The sequence below is a fragment of the Nerophis lumbriciformis genome, unplaced genomic scaffold (genome assembly GCF_033978685.3).
Source record: "Nerophis lumbriciformis unplaced genomic scaffold, RoL_Nlum_v2.1 HiC_scaffold_860, whole genome shotgun sequence".
Taxonomy (NCBI): Eukaryota; Metazoa; Chordata; class Actinopteri; order Syngnathiformes; family Syngnathidae; genus Nerophis; species Nerophis lumbriciformis.
Genome location: NW_027316900.1, coordinates 7,501 through 24,486, shown reverse-complemented (window position 1 = coordinate 24,486; position 16,986 = coordinate 7,501). Strand labels below are relative to the sequence as shown.

The window sequence follows — 16,986 nt, the reverse complement described above, 5'->3', positions numbered from 1 at the left end:
CCTTCATCTTGACCACGAAAACCACACAGGATGGCTTCGTGGTCACTGAAATAAGTGGACACCACTGCACAATCCACAGCATACTGTGTAGTTTTGACATAAACATGGTCAATTAATGTCCCACTCTCTGTAGTCTCTTGTGTTACATGCTGGCAAAATCCATTTTGGCCCATTAATTTAGAAATTGATGAATGTTTGAGGAGGTCTTCATTAAAATCGCCCATTATAGCAATTGTGTTACTGATGGGATTTACACAATCAAGTAACTTAACCAGATTGGATTTAAAAAGTGAAATTGGATAACATGGCGGACGATAAATTACTGCCATCAAAAGGCTCTCTTTGGTAAACAGGCACACCAAGCACTCCAGATTTAAATCGGGCACCTGCAGAATCTCACAGTCCGAATTATCTACAACATATAATCCCACTCCGCCATGTTCGAGATCTCTAATCTCAGATAATTTGACATCATTGCTGCTGTAACACAAGGCTCGAGGACGACTGTGGAAAGTGTATCCCTCTATTTGGACACAGTCTGTTGAGGATTGTGCACTGAGCCACGTCTCTGTGACAGCAATACAGGTAGGCTGTAAATGCTGCGTACAAGACACCAAATGAGCGACGTGGCTACGTAAATTTTGGACGTTAAGTAAATACACAGAGAAACAGGGAGTTTCTAATGAAGGCTGTGGATGTTCAAGTAGGAATGGGGGCATGCTATCCAATGCCCCCTTGACGGTGTGCTTGCAGTAAATGGCCTTTTCCTCAAAATCTGTAATCACAAGGCCGGATATATCCCTAACACGACTGAGGGCGACATACGCCTGCCCAGCTGCAAAAATCTTGTGTAAACACACGACAGCCTCGTCGACAGTTAGACCTTGCACTTTGTGAACAGTGCAGGCCCACGCGAGTTTAAGAGGAAACTGACGACGCAAACCGCCGCGTTTTGTCGCCGAATCCTCCACGGGGTCAATGGCAGTAGAATGCGGGCATTCTACAGCAGCATGGGAACGTTCCTTTCTCCTTTGTGAGCCTATCTTAGGATCATCAAATTTGACATAGACTACGAGGGGGAAGTCTTCATCTGCTCCAAATTGAATATAAGTCACCGTTCCACATGCGCCATTGACCAGACCGTCTGCCACAGCAACATTTTTACAAAGCATGACACGTGCTTCCGGAGCCAAACACAAACTCTTGGCCAAACACGTGTACGACGTTTTACCGTGATGCCCGACCACGCGCTCTAATTCACCCGTCTTCCTGCTGTTAATAAAATCTTGGGCCTCAATTGTAACATAATCTGGACAGGTTGCGAATAACCGCTTCAGATTATGCTCGCTGGCTTGCATATTCGTGGGATAAATATGCAAAGCAGCGCTCTGTTCCCCCGTCTCCCGAGACTTGAGGATATCGACGTCGCTTTGCGATAATGGGGTTTCCTTTGACCGAACTCTAAGTCTATTTAGCAGCTCAGAAAAGACACTATCTTTTTGCCTCACAACTGTTTTTAGTTCTACCTTTGTGAAATGACACCAGAGGTCCACACCCACCTGACAGGTGTACAGCGGCCTCCCTTTAACGGGCGGCAACTGATAAAAGTCACCAACAGCTACAACACTAACATTGCCAAATGGAGAAAAGTCCCCCGTCTGTTTAATTTGCCTTAACCGGCCATGCACATAAGCTAAAAGATGATGATCTACCATACTGATTTCGTCAATGATTAGAATTTGTAGGTGACCAAATTGAGCCCTCAAGGAGTTTATCTTATCTTCACCCAGAGGGATATACGGTAAACTAACCTGCATGCCAATACTAAAGGTGTGGTGAATTGTGGCTGCATGTAAACTGTATGCAGCGATGCCTGTGGGAGCAGTTAAGAGTACGCAGGTTTCATCCGGTTGGTACAGACGCGACAATAGTCTCCCTGCCTCGTACTGGATAGCTCTAATCAAATGGCTTTTTCCAGTACCTGCCCCACCAGTTACGAACACATGGAAAGGTTCTGGGGTTTTTCCCATCACCTTTTCTAGGCACCATTTCCTAATCCTATCAAAAATGCTCCTCTGCGTCTCATTGAGAGAATGGACCAGAGCTAAACCCTCCCTTCTAGGCAAAATGTTGGTGTTTCTCTCGATCGTAGCTACTTGTTTACCACCAACAAACAAATCGGGGACATTTTCCTCCAATTCAACTAGCTGCTCGTCCCTAATTTCCCCCTGCTGCTGCTGCCGCCTCTCCTCTAAACATTCCATGTGTTCGACTTGCTGTTCAGGACAAAGGTCCCCCCACGCATCCTCGTCGACACCGCCCAACATGTCCGCAATCTCCTGCGCACGCTCTAATCGAGGACAGTCCACTTCAAACTTTGCCCTGTTTTCATCGACGACGTCTCGCACTGGCCGCTCGGTCCCGCCAGCCGACGTCACATTACCTTCCTCGTGGAACTGTTTGTAGAACTCAAAGCCTTCCGGCTTGAGCTCTAAATCAGTTCTATAAGGAAGGAACAACTGCAGCAAACTCTGAAAGTGGGCTTCCTCCTGTTTGTCCAATTTGAACCGCATGTAGCGAACGACGGCAAACTGCGTTCGTGTTCTCCGCAAGACGAACCCTAAACCCCCTTGAAGTTCAATTTTATTGTCCGGGTTTTCATTCTGGGTGAGAATACGATACTCCGAACAAAACGTGGCTATGCACATATCCTCAAACACGACACTATCGGGCCTGTTCTTATACCTCTCGACAATGCTTGTCATCCACATGTTTTCGGACCTAAGGCCCTCTGAGGAAGCCCTTTGCAACAACACACTGAGGGGTAAACTCATCCGCACAATGTTATTCCCTGTTGGAATAAACACGACCTTCCTGGAACATTCCTTCAAATGCATGCTCATTAGCCTATACACTGCCTCCTGAGCGCAGACATCTCTGTTGTGTAAATATACACTGCCCAGTTTCTTTAGAGCGTCTTTAGCAGAGAGATTTCCTAGTTTATTTGCTTCCTTAAGGGCATTGCTCAATAACAGACCCATTTCGGTCTCTGATTTTGTTATGTACTTTATGATGTATATGATGACTGCGTAGGCGTCAGTGACAAAGCTAATGTCCATGTTAGCGTTCCAACACTTTAATAGATTCCTATTATACTGGTTAACCCAGGTGTCGTTTACCCCTCGCCTATAAACCACCTTATTCTTAGTCTCCAGCCGCCTATAAGCGAGCTCAAAGACTTCCTGGTTGATGCCCACACTGGCAAACAACTCTTCTACACTACCAAAAGGCTCCTCCCTCCCCATGGCATTCTTTACTCTCTCCATAAACATCTTCGCAACCTCCTTTGGCATCTTCCTTCCCTCATCGTCAAAACAGGTGCACTTTGGCCTGTTTTCTGAAGTGCGATCACCCTCTGTCCCCGTTCCCTTTTTAGGACAAACACATTCTTTGATTTTGCAGATGAACGTGCGTGCAGAGATGGGTTTTGGAAAATTGAAACGACATACCGTTTTATTTTTACGACATGACTTTGAATGCCGTTTTGAATGCGTTTGAACCGATGACACAACTTCCAATAGTGTGTCATCGCCAGAGGGTAGCTCACATGTGACATATTTATCAACAAACTCTGCAACTTCTACATCTGTGTTTTTATAAATTTGGGGAGCTCCCTCAATCCAAAACAGCGCATGAACATGGGGGGACCCACGCTGCTGGAACTCAATGCGATAAAAGAAATCTACAATCTTGCCAACTGGTTGAGACGGGGACATGAGTACTTCCTTCAAAAAACAGTGCCACCTGTAGTCAAACATCCTCGCGGCTGTGACCGGGTTGCGACGCAACAGCTCGCACCTATCGGCCCACTCTAACTGTTCTACTGTCTGCTGTCTGCCTTCCTGTCTCAGGATGCTGGCAAGGAGATTTTGCCAGCGCAAATCAGCAGAAGAAAAAGAGCAGAACCATGTAGGAATCCCCAATTGGCGGACACAAGCCAAAAGGTCTTTCTGAACGGAAGACCAAAAAGCTGGCGTCCCGCGAATGGGCCGAAGGAAACGAAAACCGTCATCGAACTGTAGCAAGCGCTTCAGAGACTCGTCGTCTTTGAGCATGCCCGGGGAAATCCGCTGAGAATGCTGACCCCCCTTACCTTTACGCATGGCGACCGAAATACTACTTATCACTTTGTCTAATTCGGACATATACTGGCTAAAGAATATGTATTCCACATTGCGCGCAAAACGGCCGTCGGCGTGCATTACCCGATTATTAAAGTAGCGCGACAATGTTAAGCGATGCGTGCGGCGGGTGTGGAATGTATTTGTGCTAGTCGGAAACAGCACAGGGAAACACTTCGCCTCATTTAATTTGTCAGAAAGCATTCTAACCGGACTATTACCTTCCGCGGGGGCCAGACATACAACATCCGCAAAATACTGATCTAATGCTTCCTGACCGATATCAACAGGCATAAGACAAGTGTCCTGAAACATGCAGTGCTGTTGTCTGTCATGTAACATTTCATCTTGTGCTATGTCTTCGGATTCTTCTTCTACCCCAATGTCCTGCTCGACAGCCTCATCCTCACTGGACTGTGTGTCAACAACAACCTGCTTACCCTGACCAGCCTCTACAACCTCTTCTTCCCTACAAAAATCATTTAACCATTCCACGTTGAACTCAATGTCTTTATACAAGACATTAGTTCTCTTTAAGTACTCTATAGCACGCCTGACACGCCACGAGTCAACAAATTGATACTCGTAGTGTCCTTTGTAGGTTAATTTCCGTTTTAACTTAACTTGAAGCAGAGACCCCTCCGTACTGGACCGCGGCAACACATTTGTGGTTTGTACAATGTTGGCCGGAACACAAGTAACTGGCCCGTGTACACCATTCTGACCACCCTTAGGCAACGCCAACGCCTTCATAAAAGGGATGCGTAAAGCTATCAGGTGCTGCTCTAAGCTATTCAGACATCCCAGTTCTGGAGGAATGGGGTGTACAGCTAAGTTATTGTTCCAACATTCAGCTGGGAATTGACCTTTACTGATCTTACTATGACAAGTAAAACAAATCCACAACTGACCTCTGGACTCAACAATGGGACAGGGCTCAACACACTTATCATCACAACTATGCAGATAATGCTCACTAATGCAATTATTTGCAATGCCTGCCGTTGCTAAACGTGCTGCATATACTTCCCTCTCACAGCGCAGCACCTGATATTTAAACTGCAGCCTATGACAAACACTACACACGAAATCCGGTCCGTGTCTAACCTTATCCAAAAAACTATCCATGACAAAACCAAAATCTACAGACCTCTCCAGCCTCTGCTTCCGACTCAGCTGTACACTAGCTATTACTTGCTGCCTATGTTTTAAACTAACACTATACTGCCTTTTGCTGCCTAGTTTAACCCTTTGCCTGTGTTCTAAATTGTCCATGTACTTTATTTTACTCGCCACTTTACTCCCAAACTTAACCCTTTCTCTGTGCGCAATATTTGTACTGTATTTGGCTATACTGCGTGCTTTAACACAGTATCTATGGGCAATATTGTCACTGTATTTAGCAACACTGCGTGCTTTAACACAGTATCTATGGGCAATATTGTCACTGTATTTAGCAACACTGCGTGCTTTAACACAGTATCTATGGGCAATATTGTCACTGTATTTAGCAACACTGCGTGCTTTAACTTTGGCCTTGTATTCTAAATTAATGTATTTTGTTTTACTCGCCACTTTACTCCCGTATTTGACCCTTTGCCTGTGTTCAATGTCAGCCCTGTATCTCGCTACACTGCGTTTTTTAACCATGATCCTGTGACCCAAATTCTCCCTGTACTTTCCTACTGTGCGTGCTTTCACCCTTTGTCTGTGCTCAAAGCTATATCTGTATTTGTCAACACTTCGTGATGTATAGCTCTCCCTGAATTTCAAGTCGTCACTATACATTTTCCTATAAAGCAGGGCACGTCTCTCGCGACGGTTAAAATTAAATGTATCCTGCAGTCTTTTCTTACGCTTTAAATACTTTGTCGCACTAGAATCCCTACTTATTGTACTACCCTCTACAACCTCTATAAAATCTTTACCTTTACAATCTATCCCATCTACTGCCAGCCCCGCTCCATTTTTAAGTGAAGACCTAGTGCTACGGCCTATATCCCTGCCTAACTTACAATAACCATGACAACTTTGCAGTCCAGGCTTTAAAACACAAACAACAGACTCAAAATGCTGGCCCCCGACATTCTCCAAGTAAATGCAGTCCGCTGACAAACACTTACTGCTGCAACGATACTTTAGCCAACGACCATCATGAAAAGAAAAAATGTCAATGCCTAAATAATTCGCAGTGGCCTGGATTTCAACCTCTGTGGCCCAAGTCTTGACACACTTCATCCTGGACTGCTTGATGTACTCTAAAAGAGACATCTCGCTCCTCAAAAGACCCCGATACTTAGCCTCATTATTTTCTAACTCTCTACAGGCTGCCAGTCTAATCTTACGATGGTTCTTCTGTGAACCACTGACAGCCTGAGAAACAGCTCTGAAAAAGCAGTTCCCATCCGGAACTATTTTCTCGCTAAGGCAGGGAACACCTAAGTAGCACACCTCTCTATGCACCAGACCACCGACTTTCATAAAATCTACTTTTAATTGACTACACAAAGCCCTACAAACGTCATCACCAAGGGGACGGAAAAACAGTTTGTCACTCTCAGATGCAGAGACAAACACTACATCAGAGTTGACTAGAACGCTATCAAAACGTTTGGATTGTTTTGACATGCGTTCACCAGAAAAAAACAAACGCTTTTTGCCATCAGTGGCAACAAATGCTGCTGTTGAGCCACTGCTAACTTCACTTAAAGTGAGAACAGAAGCGCCAGAGAGTGCTGGGCTCGCTTCAACACCAGCCCCAGTCTGACACACAGATGGGGCTGCAAAATCTTTGTCAAGGTTACTAAATCCTGGTGCCGGAGCAGTGCTCATCTCTATGAAGCCACTCTCCACAGGAACACCGGATTGTGCGTGGCTCACAGCAGGACCTGCATCACTCTCAAACAATGAGGTGGTTGCACAAACATTGATGTCACTAAGCTTAGGTGCTGCAGCAGTGTTCATCTCAAAGATGCAACTCTCTACAGAAGCTCCAGACAACGCTGGACTTGCAGCTACACTAACCCTAACGCCACACAGCTCAAAAGGCTTGGGCCCTCGACTGAGAGCGTCAGCCAAACAACAAATGTAGTGATGCAGGTCATCTAAACAGGAGAAGTGCAGTATTACACTGGTACCGTTGTGATCGACCAGGCCACAGCTACTACGTGAGTGACTGTCGACCACAGCGAACTGTCCATCCTCACAGATGATGGCAGATGTAGACGTGACCAGTGTCAGCAGACACATGCTGTACTGACTGAAAATTCCCTCTAATCCATTACGCAGAGTCACAAAGGGACCGTTTTCCTGCTCAACACCCACAGCACCAGATGCTGGGTGTTGACTAAAATGAAAACTAAACAACTGCTCGTCAATAACTACATTAGTAGGTAGATCCGGCACGGACAAAAAATGGGACGGATGGCTAAAAATCCCCAGGTTGCGCAAACTACTGTAAAATTCATCGCCGGAATACAGAATGCGATCGAGCTCTTGTCTCTCCCACGAAAACACGCTTTTCACCACATGCTTAGCTATACTACTTGCAGCAATGGCCATGCACTGCATCCCTCCGTAACTAAACCTGCTATCCCCCTGGTGAAAAGATCCGCGCACAACCTTACTTAACCTAATTCCCCGACAATCCCTCGCGCCCATTGCCACACGACCACAGACGGACTGAGGTTCACTAACACTACCACTAGGGGGAGGAAAAAAAGCAACCTTATCTATGAAGACCTGCAGCGGCACCTGGGCTTCCTCCTGGACATCACCCAGGCGGCCCGGGGTCGACTCCTGGTATGGGTGCTCCGCTCCATCTTTCACTGAAGACCTAGTGCTACAGCCTATATCCCAGCCTAATTTACAATAACCATGACAACTGTGCAGTCCAGGCTTTAAAACACAAACAACGTACTCAAAATGCTGGCCCCCGACATTTTCCAAGTAAATGCAGTCCGCTGACAAACACTTACTGCTGCAACGATACTTTAGCCAACGACCATCATGAAAAGTAAAAATGTCAATGCCTAAATAATCTGCAGTGGCCTGGATTTCAACCTCTGTGGCCCAAGTGTTGACACACTTCATCCTGGACTGCTTGATGTACTGTAAAAGAGACATCTCGCTCCTCAAAAGACCCCGATACCTAGCCTCATTCTTTTCTAGCTCTCGACAGGCTGCCAGTCTAATCTTACGATGGTTCTTTTGTGAACCACTGACAGCCTGAGAAACAGCTCTGAAAAAGCAGTTCCCATCCGGAACTATTTTCTCGCTAAGGCAGGGAACACCTAAGTAGCCCACCTCTCTATGCACCAGACCACCGACTTTCACAAAATGTACTTTTAATTGACTACACAAAGCCCTACAAACGTCTTCACCGAGGGGACGGAAAAACAGTTTCCCACTCTCTGATGCAGTGATAAACACTACATCAGAGTTGTCTATATTGCTGTCAAAACGCTTGGATTGTTTAGACATGCGTTCACGGGAAAAAATCTTACGCTTTTTGCCATCAGAGGCAACAAATTCTGCTGTTGAGCCACTGCTAACTTCACTTAAAAAAGTGAGAACCGAAGCGCCAGACAGTGCTGGGCTCGCTTCAACACCATTCCCACTGTGACACACAGATGGGGCTGCAGAATTTTTTGCAAGGTCACTAAATCCTGGTGCCGAAGCAGTGCTCATCTCTATGAAGCCACTCTCCACAGAAACACCGGATTGTGCGTGGCTCACAGCTGGACCAGCATCACTCTCAAACAAGGAGGTGGTGGCACAAACATCTTTGATGTCAGTAAGCTCAGGTGCTGCAGTAGTGTTCATCTCAAAGATGCAACTCTCTACAGAAGCTCCAGACAATGCTGGACTTGCACCTACACTAACCCTAACGCCACACAGCTCAAAAGGCTTCAGCCCTGGACTGAGAGCGTCAGCTAAACAACAGATGTAGTGATGCAGGTCATCTAAACAGGAGAAGTGCAGTATTACACTGGTACCGTTGTGATCGACCAGGCCACAGCTACTACGTGAGTGACTGTCGACCACAGCGAACTGTCCATCCTCACAGATGATGGCAGATGTAGACGTTACCAGTGTCAGCAGACACATGCTGTACTGACTGAAAATTCCCTCTAATCCATTACGCAGAGTCACAAAAGGACCGTTTTCCTGCTCAACACCCAGAGCACCAGATGCTGGGTGTTGACTAAAATGAAAACTAAACAACTGCTCGTCAATAAGTACATTACTAGGTAGATCCGGCACGGACAAAAAATGCGACGGATGGCTAAAAATACCCAGGTTACGCAAACGACTGTAAAAGTCATCGCCGGAATACAGAATGCGATCGAGCTCCTGTGTCTCCCACGAAAACACGCTTTTCACCACATGCTTAGCTATACTACTTGCAGCAATGGCCATGCACTGCATCCCTCCGTAACTAAACCTGCTCTCCCCCTGGTGAAAAGATCCGCGCACAACCTTAGTTAACCTAATTCCCCGACAATCCCTCGCGACCATTGCCACACGACCACAGACGGACTGAGGTTCACTAACACTAACAGTACCACTATCACTAGGTAGAGGAAAAGAAGCAACCTTATCTGTGGAGACCTGCAGCGGCACCTGGGTTTCCTCCTGGACAGCAGGCTCCTCCCTGATGACCGTTGGCTCCCCACAGACCGCAGGCAACTGAAAATGTAAGGGAAAAACGGTGACACCAACCTGCTCCCTCCGTCCGGCGCGCCTGACGGCCACAGGTCTCCGACGACGCATCCCAGGAGAAGCCTATAGAAATTAAAAGAAAAATGTATAGAGGCTGTCTACTTAAGGCATACTGATTGGATATGTTACAATTATGTATTACATACTCAAAAATGTCCCAACAATTGATTAACAACTAGTGGTACTACTGGTAATAATAACAGTTGTAAAATGGCTGTGGCATTTTATTAGGAAGCCTTGCTGTTGAGGTGTTCAGGACATGTACCACCGGTGGTAGACCACGAGGAAGACCCAGGACACGCTGAAGAGACTATGTCTCTCAGCAGGCCTGGGAGCGCCTCGGGAAGAGCATGCAGAAGTGGCTGAGGAGAGGGAAGTTTGTGCTTCCCAGATTGGGCTGCTTCCCCCAGGACCCAAGCCAGGAATAGCAGTAGAAGATGGATGAATGGATTAATACACAGAGAAAGTGTTGTATACACATGTATTATACATCAGTGTCTTACGATTCATTATTGACACTATACGTAGAAAGAAGTTTATGACACACATTACCTGGCCAGGTGGTGGGACAGCAATGCAGTCGGACTCAGAGGAAGGAGTGAACTCCCTCCGTCCGGCGCGCTTGACGGCCACAGGTCTCCGACGACACCTCCCAGGAGAAGCCTATTAAAATGAAAAGAAAAATACATAGAGGCTGTCTACTTAATGATTACTTTATTGGATATATTACAATTATGTATCACATACTCAAAAATGTCCCAACAATTGATTAACAACTAGTGGTAATAATGGTAATAGTAATAACAGTTGTAAAATGGCTTGGGCATTTTATTAGGACGCCATGCTGTTGGTGTTCAGGACATGTACCACCGGTAGGAGACCACGAGGAAGACCCAGGACACACCGAAGAGACTATGTCTCTCAGCAGGCTTGGGAGCACCTCGGGATCCCCCAGGAAGAGCAGGCAGAAGTGGCTTAGAAGAGGGAAGCTTGGGCTTCCCTGATTGGGCTGCTGCCCCCGCGACCCAAGCCCGGATAAGCAGTAGAAGATGGATGAATGGAGTATTACACAGAGAAAGTGTTGTATACACATGTATTATACATCAGTGTCTTTGATTCGTTATTGACACTATATGTAGAAAGAAGTTTATGACACACATTACCTGGCCAGGTGGTGGGACAGCAGTGCAGTCGGAGTCAGAGGAAGGAGCGAACTCCTCCATGGCATCCAACATAGGACTGCTGAACCACACAGGGTTGGACGGGATGGGAAGGGACTGTAGCACCGGCTGTGTTCCAGCCTTCCAAACATAAATAAAAAAGTCACTTAGTTAATTTTATGTATACATAATGAGAAAGGTTTGTGAGCAAACAATAGCCAGAGACTGTGGCAACGTTTCTAAAGGTTTCAGACAACTCGTTAATAAGAAGAGACATGCTTAACACACTCCAATAAAACAAACTATTTTTTTTGTCTTTTGATGACAGTGACAACCAAATATCATCAAAACTAGGCTTATACATCAATCAATCAATGAATATTTCTATAGCCCTAAATCACAAGTGTCTCAAAGGGCTGCCCGTTGATGTGAATGACTATGAGAAACCTTGGAGAGGACTGCATATGTGGGTAACCTCCCCCCTCTGGGGGGGGGGGGTTTAGCATAATATAACATCAAAAAGCTGTCAGAATCGTGACATTTTTTGCCGTTTAATCAGCAACACCTGTCACTCACTGCGCTATGTTGTACTTTCTTGTAAGGAGGCCCCATGGTATAAAAAAGTACACTGTTAAAGTACATAATAAACTATAGAGGCGTTGGTTATGTAATAGTAAAAAATATATTATCATAATAAAAAAATAAACAAAAACAAAATAAGTGAAAACGGCTCTAAAATACAGACAGCGACCCACAGCAACACATTACCTTTCCCTCCCGTCCAACCGTGGTCCACCTCCGGGGATCTGTGCGCCGACGGGGCAGGGGGTCTGGCCTCGTCACCAGGGCAGGTGTCGACGTCCTAAATTATAAATTGTGTTTTTTTTACTGTTTACTTTTAACACAATAATGTCGAGATCAACTTCAGATCTGTCAATTGTAAGTTTTATGGTTGTTTATGTTTGTTGTTTGTTCGTTGTAGTGAGTTATTAAAAAAAAAAAACAGATTTTTTTTTTACATGGCAAACAAAATATGCAACATTTTCCCCAAAAAATATCTCAAAATATTTAATGTGATGTAATGGAAGCCTTGAATAGGGCAATAATTCATAATGACATAGATTTTGAGTCATTATAATTTTTTGAAAGAAAGAAACAGCCTACATGGCAGCTTTGTGTGATTAGAGTAAACATTGCTACATTTTCGTGTTACATTTCACCTGTTTGCTCGTTAAATACCACTTGTAAGGTTTTACATGTTTTCAAGCGTATTTTTGAAATGTGCCTTAGGGCCGTTAAAAAAGACCTGCGGGCCGCAAATGTCCCCCGGGCCGCACTTAGGATACCCCTGCTCTAGATCAACATTAGGTCTGTCAATGTAACATTTTTTAAAGATAAAAATTGTATGCTCTTTTTGTCAAAGAAAACCCTTTTATTAATGAAAAAAAAGTAAATATGCAATAATTTGACCCAATAAAATGTGTAAGTGGGATATTAGAGACTATATAATAGAGCCTCAAAAAGGTCAATAACTCATAACACCATTGATCATTATTATTTTTTGACCAACGACTCAGAAAAACAAATCACACTCAAATTGTAGGGAATCCAAAAGGGTCCTACACGTTAAAGTGTTAAAAAATAAATAATAATAGTGTTTTTTTACTGTTTACTTTTACCACAATAATCTGGAGATCAACTTCAGATATATATGTCAATTATAAGTTTTATGGTTGTTTATGTTTTTTGTAAGTTCGTTTTAGGACCTTCTATAATCAAAAGCTAGTTTTGTTACATGGCAAACACAAAATATGCAACATATTCCCCACAAAATATTTAATGTGATGTAAAGGAAGGCTTTAATAGGTGAATAATACATAATGACATTGATTTAGATTCATTATTGTAATTTAAAGAAAGAAACAGCCTACATGGCTGCTTTGTATGATTAGGGTAAACATAGCTACATTTTCTTGTCACATTTCACCTGTTTGCTTTTTAAATACCACTTCGAAAGTTATTTCCCCAATCGTATCTTTAAAATGTGCCGTGGGGCCGTTAAAAAAAAGACCTGCGGGCCCACTTTGGACACCCCTGCTCTAGATCAACATTAGGTCTATCTGTCAATATAACATTTTTTAAAGATGAAAATTGTATGCTATATTTGTTAAAGAAAACCATATTTTTTTTTTTTAATAACTAAAAAAGCAATATTTTCACCCAATAAAATTTGTAAGTGGGATATTTGAGAATATATAATAGAGCCATAAAAAGGGCAATAACTTATAACACCAGAGATTATAATTAATTATTATTATTTGAACAATGACACTTAAAAAGTAATCACACTAAAATTGTAGGGGATCCAAAAGGGTCCTACTCATAAAAGTGTTTACTTTTAACACAATCTGGAGATCAACTTCAAATCTCTGTCAATTATAAGTATTATGGTATTGTACGTATTTGTGTGTTCGTTGTAGGACCTTCTTAAAAAAACAAAAACAAAAAACAGCTAGTTTATTACATGGCAAACAAAATATGCAACATTTTCCCCCAAAAAATATGGCAAAATATTTAATGTGACGTAATTGCAGCTCTGAATAGGTCAATAATTCATAATGACATTGATTTAGATTCATAATTATTTTTTAAAGAAAGAAACAGCCTACATGGCAGCTTTGTGTTATAAAACATTGCTACATTTGCACGGGTGTGCTTTTTAAATACCACTGTTAATGTATTGTAATTATTTCTCCAATCGTATTTTTAAAATGTGCTGTGGGGCCGTTTAAAAAAGACCTGGGGGCCGCAAATGGCCCCCGGGCCGCTCTTTGGACACCCCTGCTCTAGATCAACATGAGGTCTATCTATGAATATAAAATTTTTAAAAGATGAAAATGGAATGCTATTTTTGTCAAAGAAAACCTTTTTTAATGAAAAAAACAAAATATGCAATATTTGCACCCAATAAAATTTGTAAGTAGGATATTTGAGATTATATAATAGAGCCTTAAAAAGGGCAATAACTCATAACACCATAGATTTAAATTATTATTTGTTGAGCAATGACACTTAAAAAGTAATCACACTAAAATCAATAGTAATTTTAAAATGTGTGGTGGGGCCGTTAAAAAATAAACTGAGGGCCGCAAATGGCCCCCGGGCTGCACTTTGGACACCATGCTATAACGCAATACGATAAGCTGTTCAAAACTTACGAGCGACCAACTCGGGGACAGGAGGCATGGGGGTCCATGACTGCCGCTCTGCCATCTTCCTCCAAAGAACAGCAGATGCAGTGATGCAGGCCATCTAAACAGGAAAAGTGCAGTATAACACTGTTACCATTGTGATCTGCCAAAAAAATTGGCACTTATTTTATTGTATGTATACAGAATGAGAAAAGTTTGTGAGCAAACCATAGCCGGAGACTGTGGCAACTTTTCTAAAGGTTTCAGCCAACTCGTTAAGAGAAATGCTTAACACAGTCCAATAAAACATTCACTGTTTTTATTTTGATGTTTGTGACAACTAAATATAATCCAAACTAGGCTTATACTTAGCATAAGAAAACATCAAAAAGCTGTCAAAAAACATGACTGTTTTAGCTGTTTAATCAGCAACACCTGTCACTCACTCCTTTATTTTGTTCTTTCTTATAAGGAGGCCTCGTCTTAAGAAAATGTGCACTGTTAAAGTATATCATAAACTATAGAGCCGTTAGTTATTTCATCATACAAATGTATTATCTTAATTAAAAAAGTAACAAAAACAAAAAACAGCTCTAAAAAACAGACAGCAGCCCACAGCAACACATTACCTCTCCCTCCTGTCCAACCCTGGGCCACGTCCGGGGATCCAGGCAGTCCTTCAGACCAGGGGAAGGAGGTGCAGGGGGATCGGGTGCGAACAGGGTGAGCGCAGCGTCGCACAACAGCTTCACCAGGATGGGCGAGCCACCTGTGTCGCTGAGGTGCACCTGAATAACAGATACAGAACACATTGGCTCCATAAGTGTATCCAACACCACATAAAGCAAATAGGCTGTCATAACAACTGTACAGTTGCTGTACTTACGCCGTCATAACACCACAGCTCCAACCGATCCAGCAGGAAGCTGCTGGTCACAGCCACGAATGGGAGACCTGATCCAGATTTAAGGAAAGTCATTATACTTGCATACTTTGAATTTGCTGTGAAAGCTACAATTGCGCCAGCGCAAAGATGAAAGCATGAACGTACCCATGCGTGCTGCGACGCGGTGGTGCTCCTGACGCAGCAGATCCTGCAGGCCCACGGGTTTGTTCAGACGCGGGGGGAAGTCCAGAACAAACACCTACAGACAGACATTTTATCACATTTATGCCTTAAAATAAAATAAAAAAACACTGGCTGCTGTAAACAGCTGTACAGTAATATACAACAAAAAGGGAACACAAACGCACCTTGGGCCAGCGGCTGCGGACGCTGGTCAGGAGCGCGCCGAACTTCACCGCCGCATCGCCACGGTCCAGGTCGTTGCTCGGGGCCAGCACGCAGACGACATCCGGGGTCCACGGGAACTCCAGGCGCCCCACCTCTTTCCTCAAGTCAGCTGCACCTCCACCTGGAACAGACAGAAAAGAAAAAGAGAGAGGTACCTTGGGTAAGGCGACGTCCCCATCCACCAGGCCCCTCAGGTGGGAGTCGCCGATGACGAAGACAGTCTGAAACAACAAACACTTTGCTTTAGAACAGACACAAGAACCATGACTAACAACTTAGTCTTGACGAAAGAAGAAATGTTACCTTCTTCTCCGGGTCGAAAGCTGGAGGGACAAACTTCACCTGACGGCCAGTCAGGTCCGAAGTGGGCCACCTCCGCACGCGGTGGCGGAACCCAGTGCCGCGCCCTATGTAATGAAGAGACGAAATTGTGTCTTAAACACATGCTCATCTACATGCGAAGAGTACCTATAAAGCAGAATGAACAGCCTACATGGCAGCTTTGTGTGATTAGAGTAAACAGTGCTACAGTTTCTTGTGACATTTCACCAGTTTGCTCTTTAAATACCACTTTTAATGTTTATAATTATTTTCCAATGGTATTTTTAAAATGAGCCGTGGGGCCGTAAAAAAACGACCTGTGGGCCACACTTTGGACACCCCTGCTATTAAGCATACGATAAGCTGTGCAAGACTTACGAGCGACGAACTCGGGCACAGGAGGCATGGGGGGCAATGACTGCCGCTCTGCCAACTTCGTCCTGGCGGCTAGTGCCCGCCTGTGGCCCTTGGCACGCGGCATCTAAACAGATACACACACAAAGAGAGCTGTTAAATTGTAGCAAAGAAAACACAAAGATCAGAGTGAAACGTTGTCAACGTTCTTCCACATAGGGTTATGACCAGTGTTGGGACTAACGCGTTACAAAGTAACACGTTACTGTAACGCCGTTAGTTTGGGCGCTAACTAGTAATCTAACGCGTTGTTTATATTCAGTAACTCAGTTACCGTTACTACATGATGCGTTACTACATAAAAAAAATAACTTAAAATAACCAGTATCGGCTAGAAACAGAAGATCGGAGTGTGTTTTATAGCAGTGTTGGGGTTGGAAAAGAAGAGGTGTGCTTTCTGTGGGTGGGGACGGGGGACTCCCAGACCGTAGTTGAGGGGCGCAGGGGAGATGTTCCTCCAGGGCCTATGTACTTCAGGGCTAACAACCTTCACTTTACCCGAAAGTGGGGGAATGACGAGGCCGGCGGTTTGTTGCAACTTTATTGGACGCAGCCATCCACCAAGCTAGAGCACCTGCACGCACACCCTCACCTTTCTCGCCCACTCACTCACTGACGTCCCTCACCTCACATGCTGTCATACCATAAAGGGACACACACACACACACACACACCTCTCATAACTAACATGACATCAAGGT

General features: G+C 44.2%; 2 protein-coding genes across 2 annotated transcripts in view; both read right to left on the bottom strand.

Annotated features, from left to right (window-relative positions):
- Positions 1 to 13: 13 nt before the first annotated feature.
- Positions 14 to 11,922, bottom strand: LOC133602803 (uncharacterized; the record flags this gene model as incomplete). Its single annotated transcript, XM_061955993.2, has 4 exons — positions 11,834 to 11,922; positions 11,069 to 11,206; positions 10,458 to 10,568; positions 14 to 9,968 (listed from the first exon to the last, which is right to left on the bottom strand). Coding segments are annotated over exons 2-4 (10,138 nt in total), but the record flags the coding sequence as incomplete, so codon positions are not given.
- A 2,350-nt stretch (positions 11,923 to 14,272) lies between these two features.
- LOC133615784 (uncharacterized) overlaps positions 14,273 to 16,986 on the bottom strand; it is a 5,499-nt gene continuing 2,785 nt past the window's right edge. The window contains exons 3-9 of the mRNA XM_061974556.1: positions 16,250 to 16,352; positions 15,854 to 15,957; positions 15,511 to 15,771; positions 15,308 to 15,401; positions 15,143 to 15,210; positions 14,886 to 15,044; positions 14,273 to 14,377 (exon numbers count right to left, since the gene is read on the bottom strand). Coding sequence (XP_061830540.1) covers positions 14,273 to 14,377; positions 14,886 to 15,044; positions 15,143 to 15,210; positions 15,308 to 15,401; positions 15,511 to 15,771; positions 15,854 to 15,957; positions 16,250 to 16,352 — 894 coding nt within the window. The remainder of the gene's footprint in view (positions 14,378 to 14,885; positions 15,045 to 15,142; positions 15,211 to 15,307; positions 15,402 to 15,510; positions 15,772 to 15,853; positions 15,958 to 16,249; positions 16,353 to 16,986) is intronic.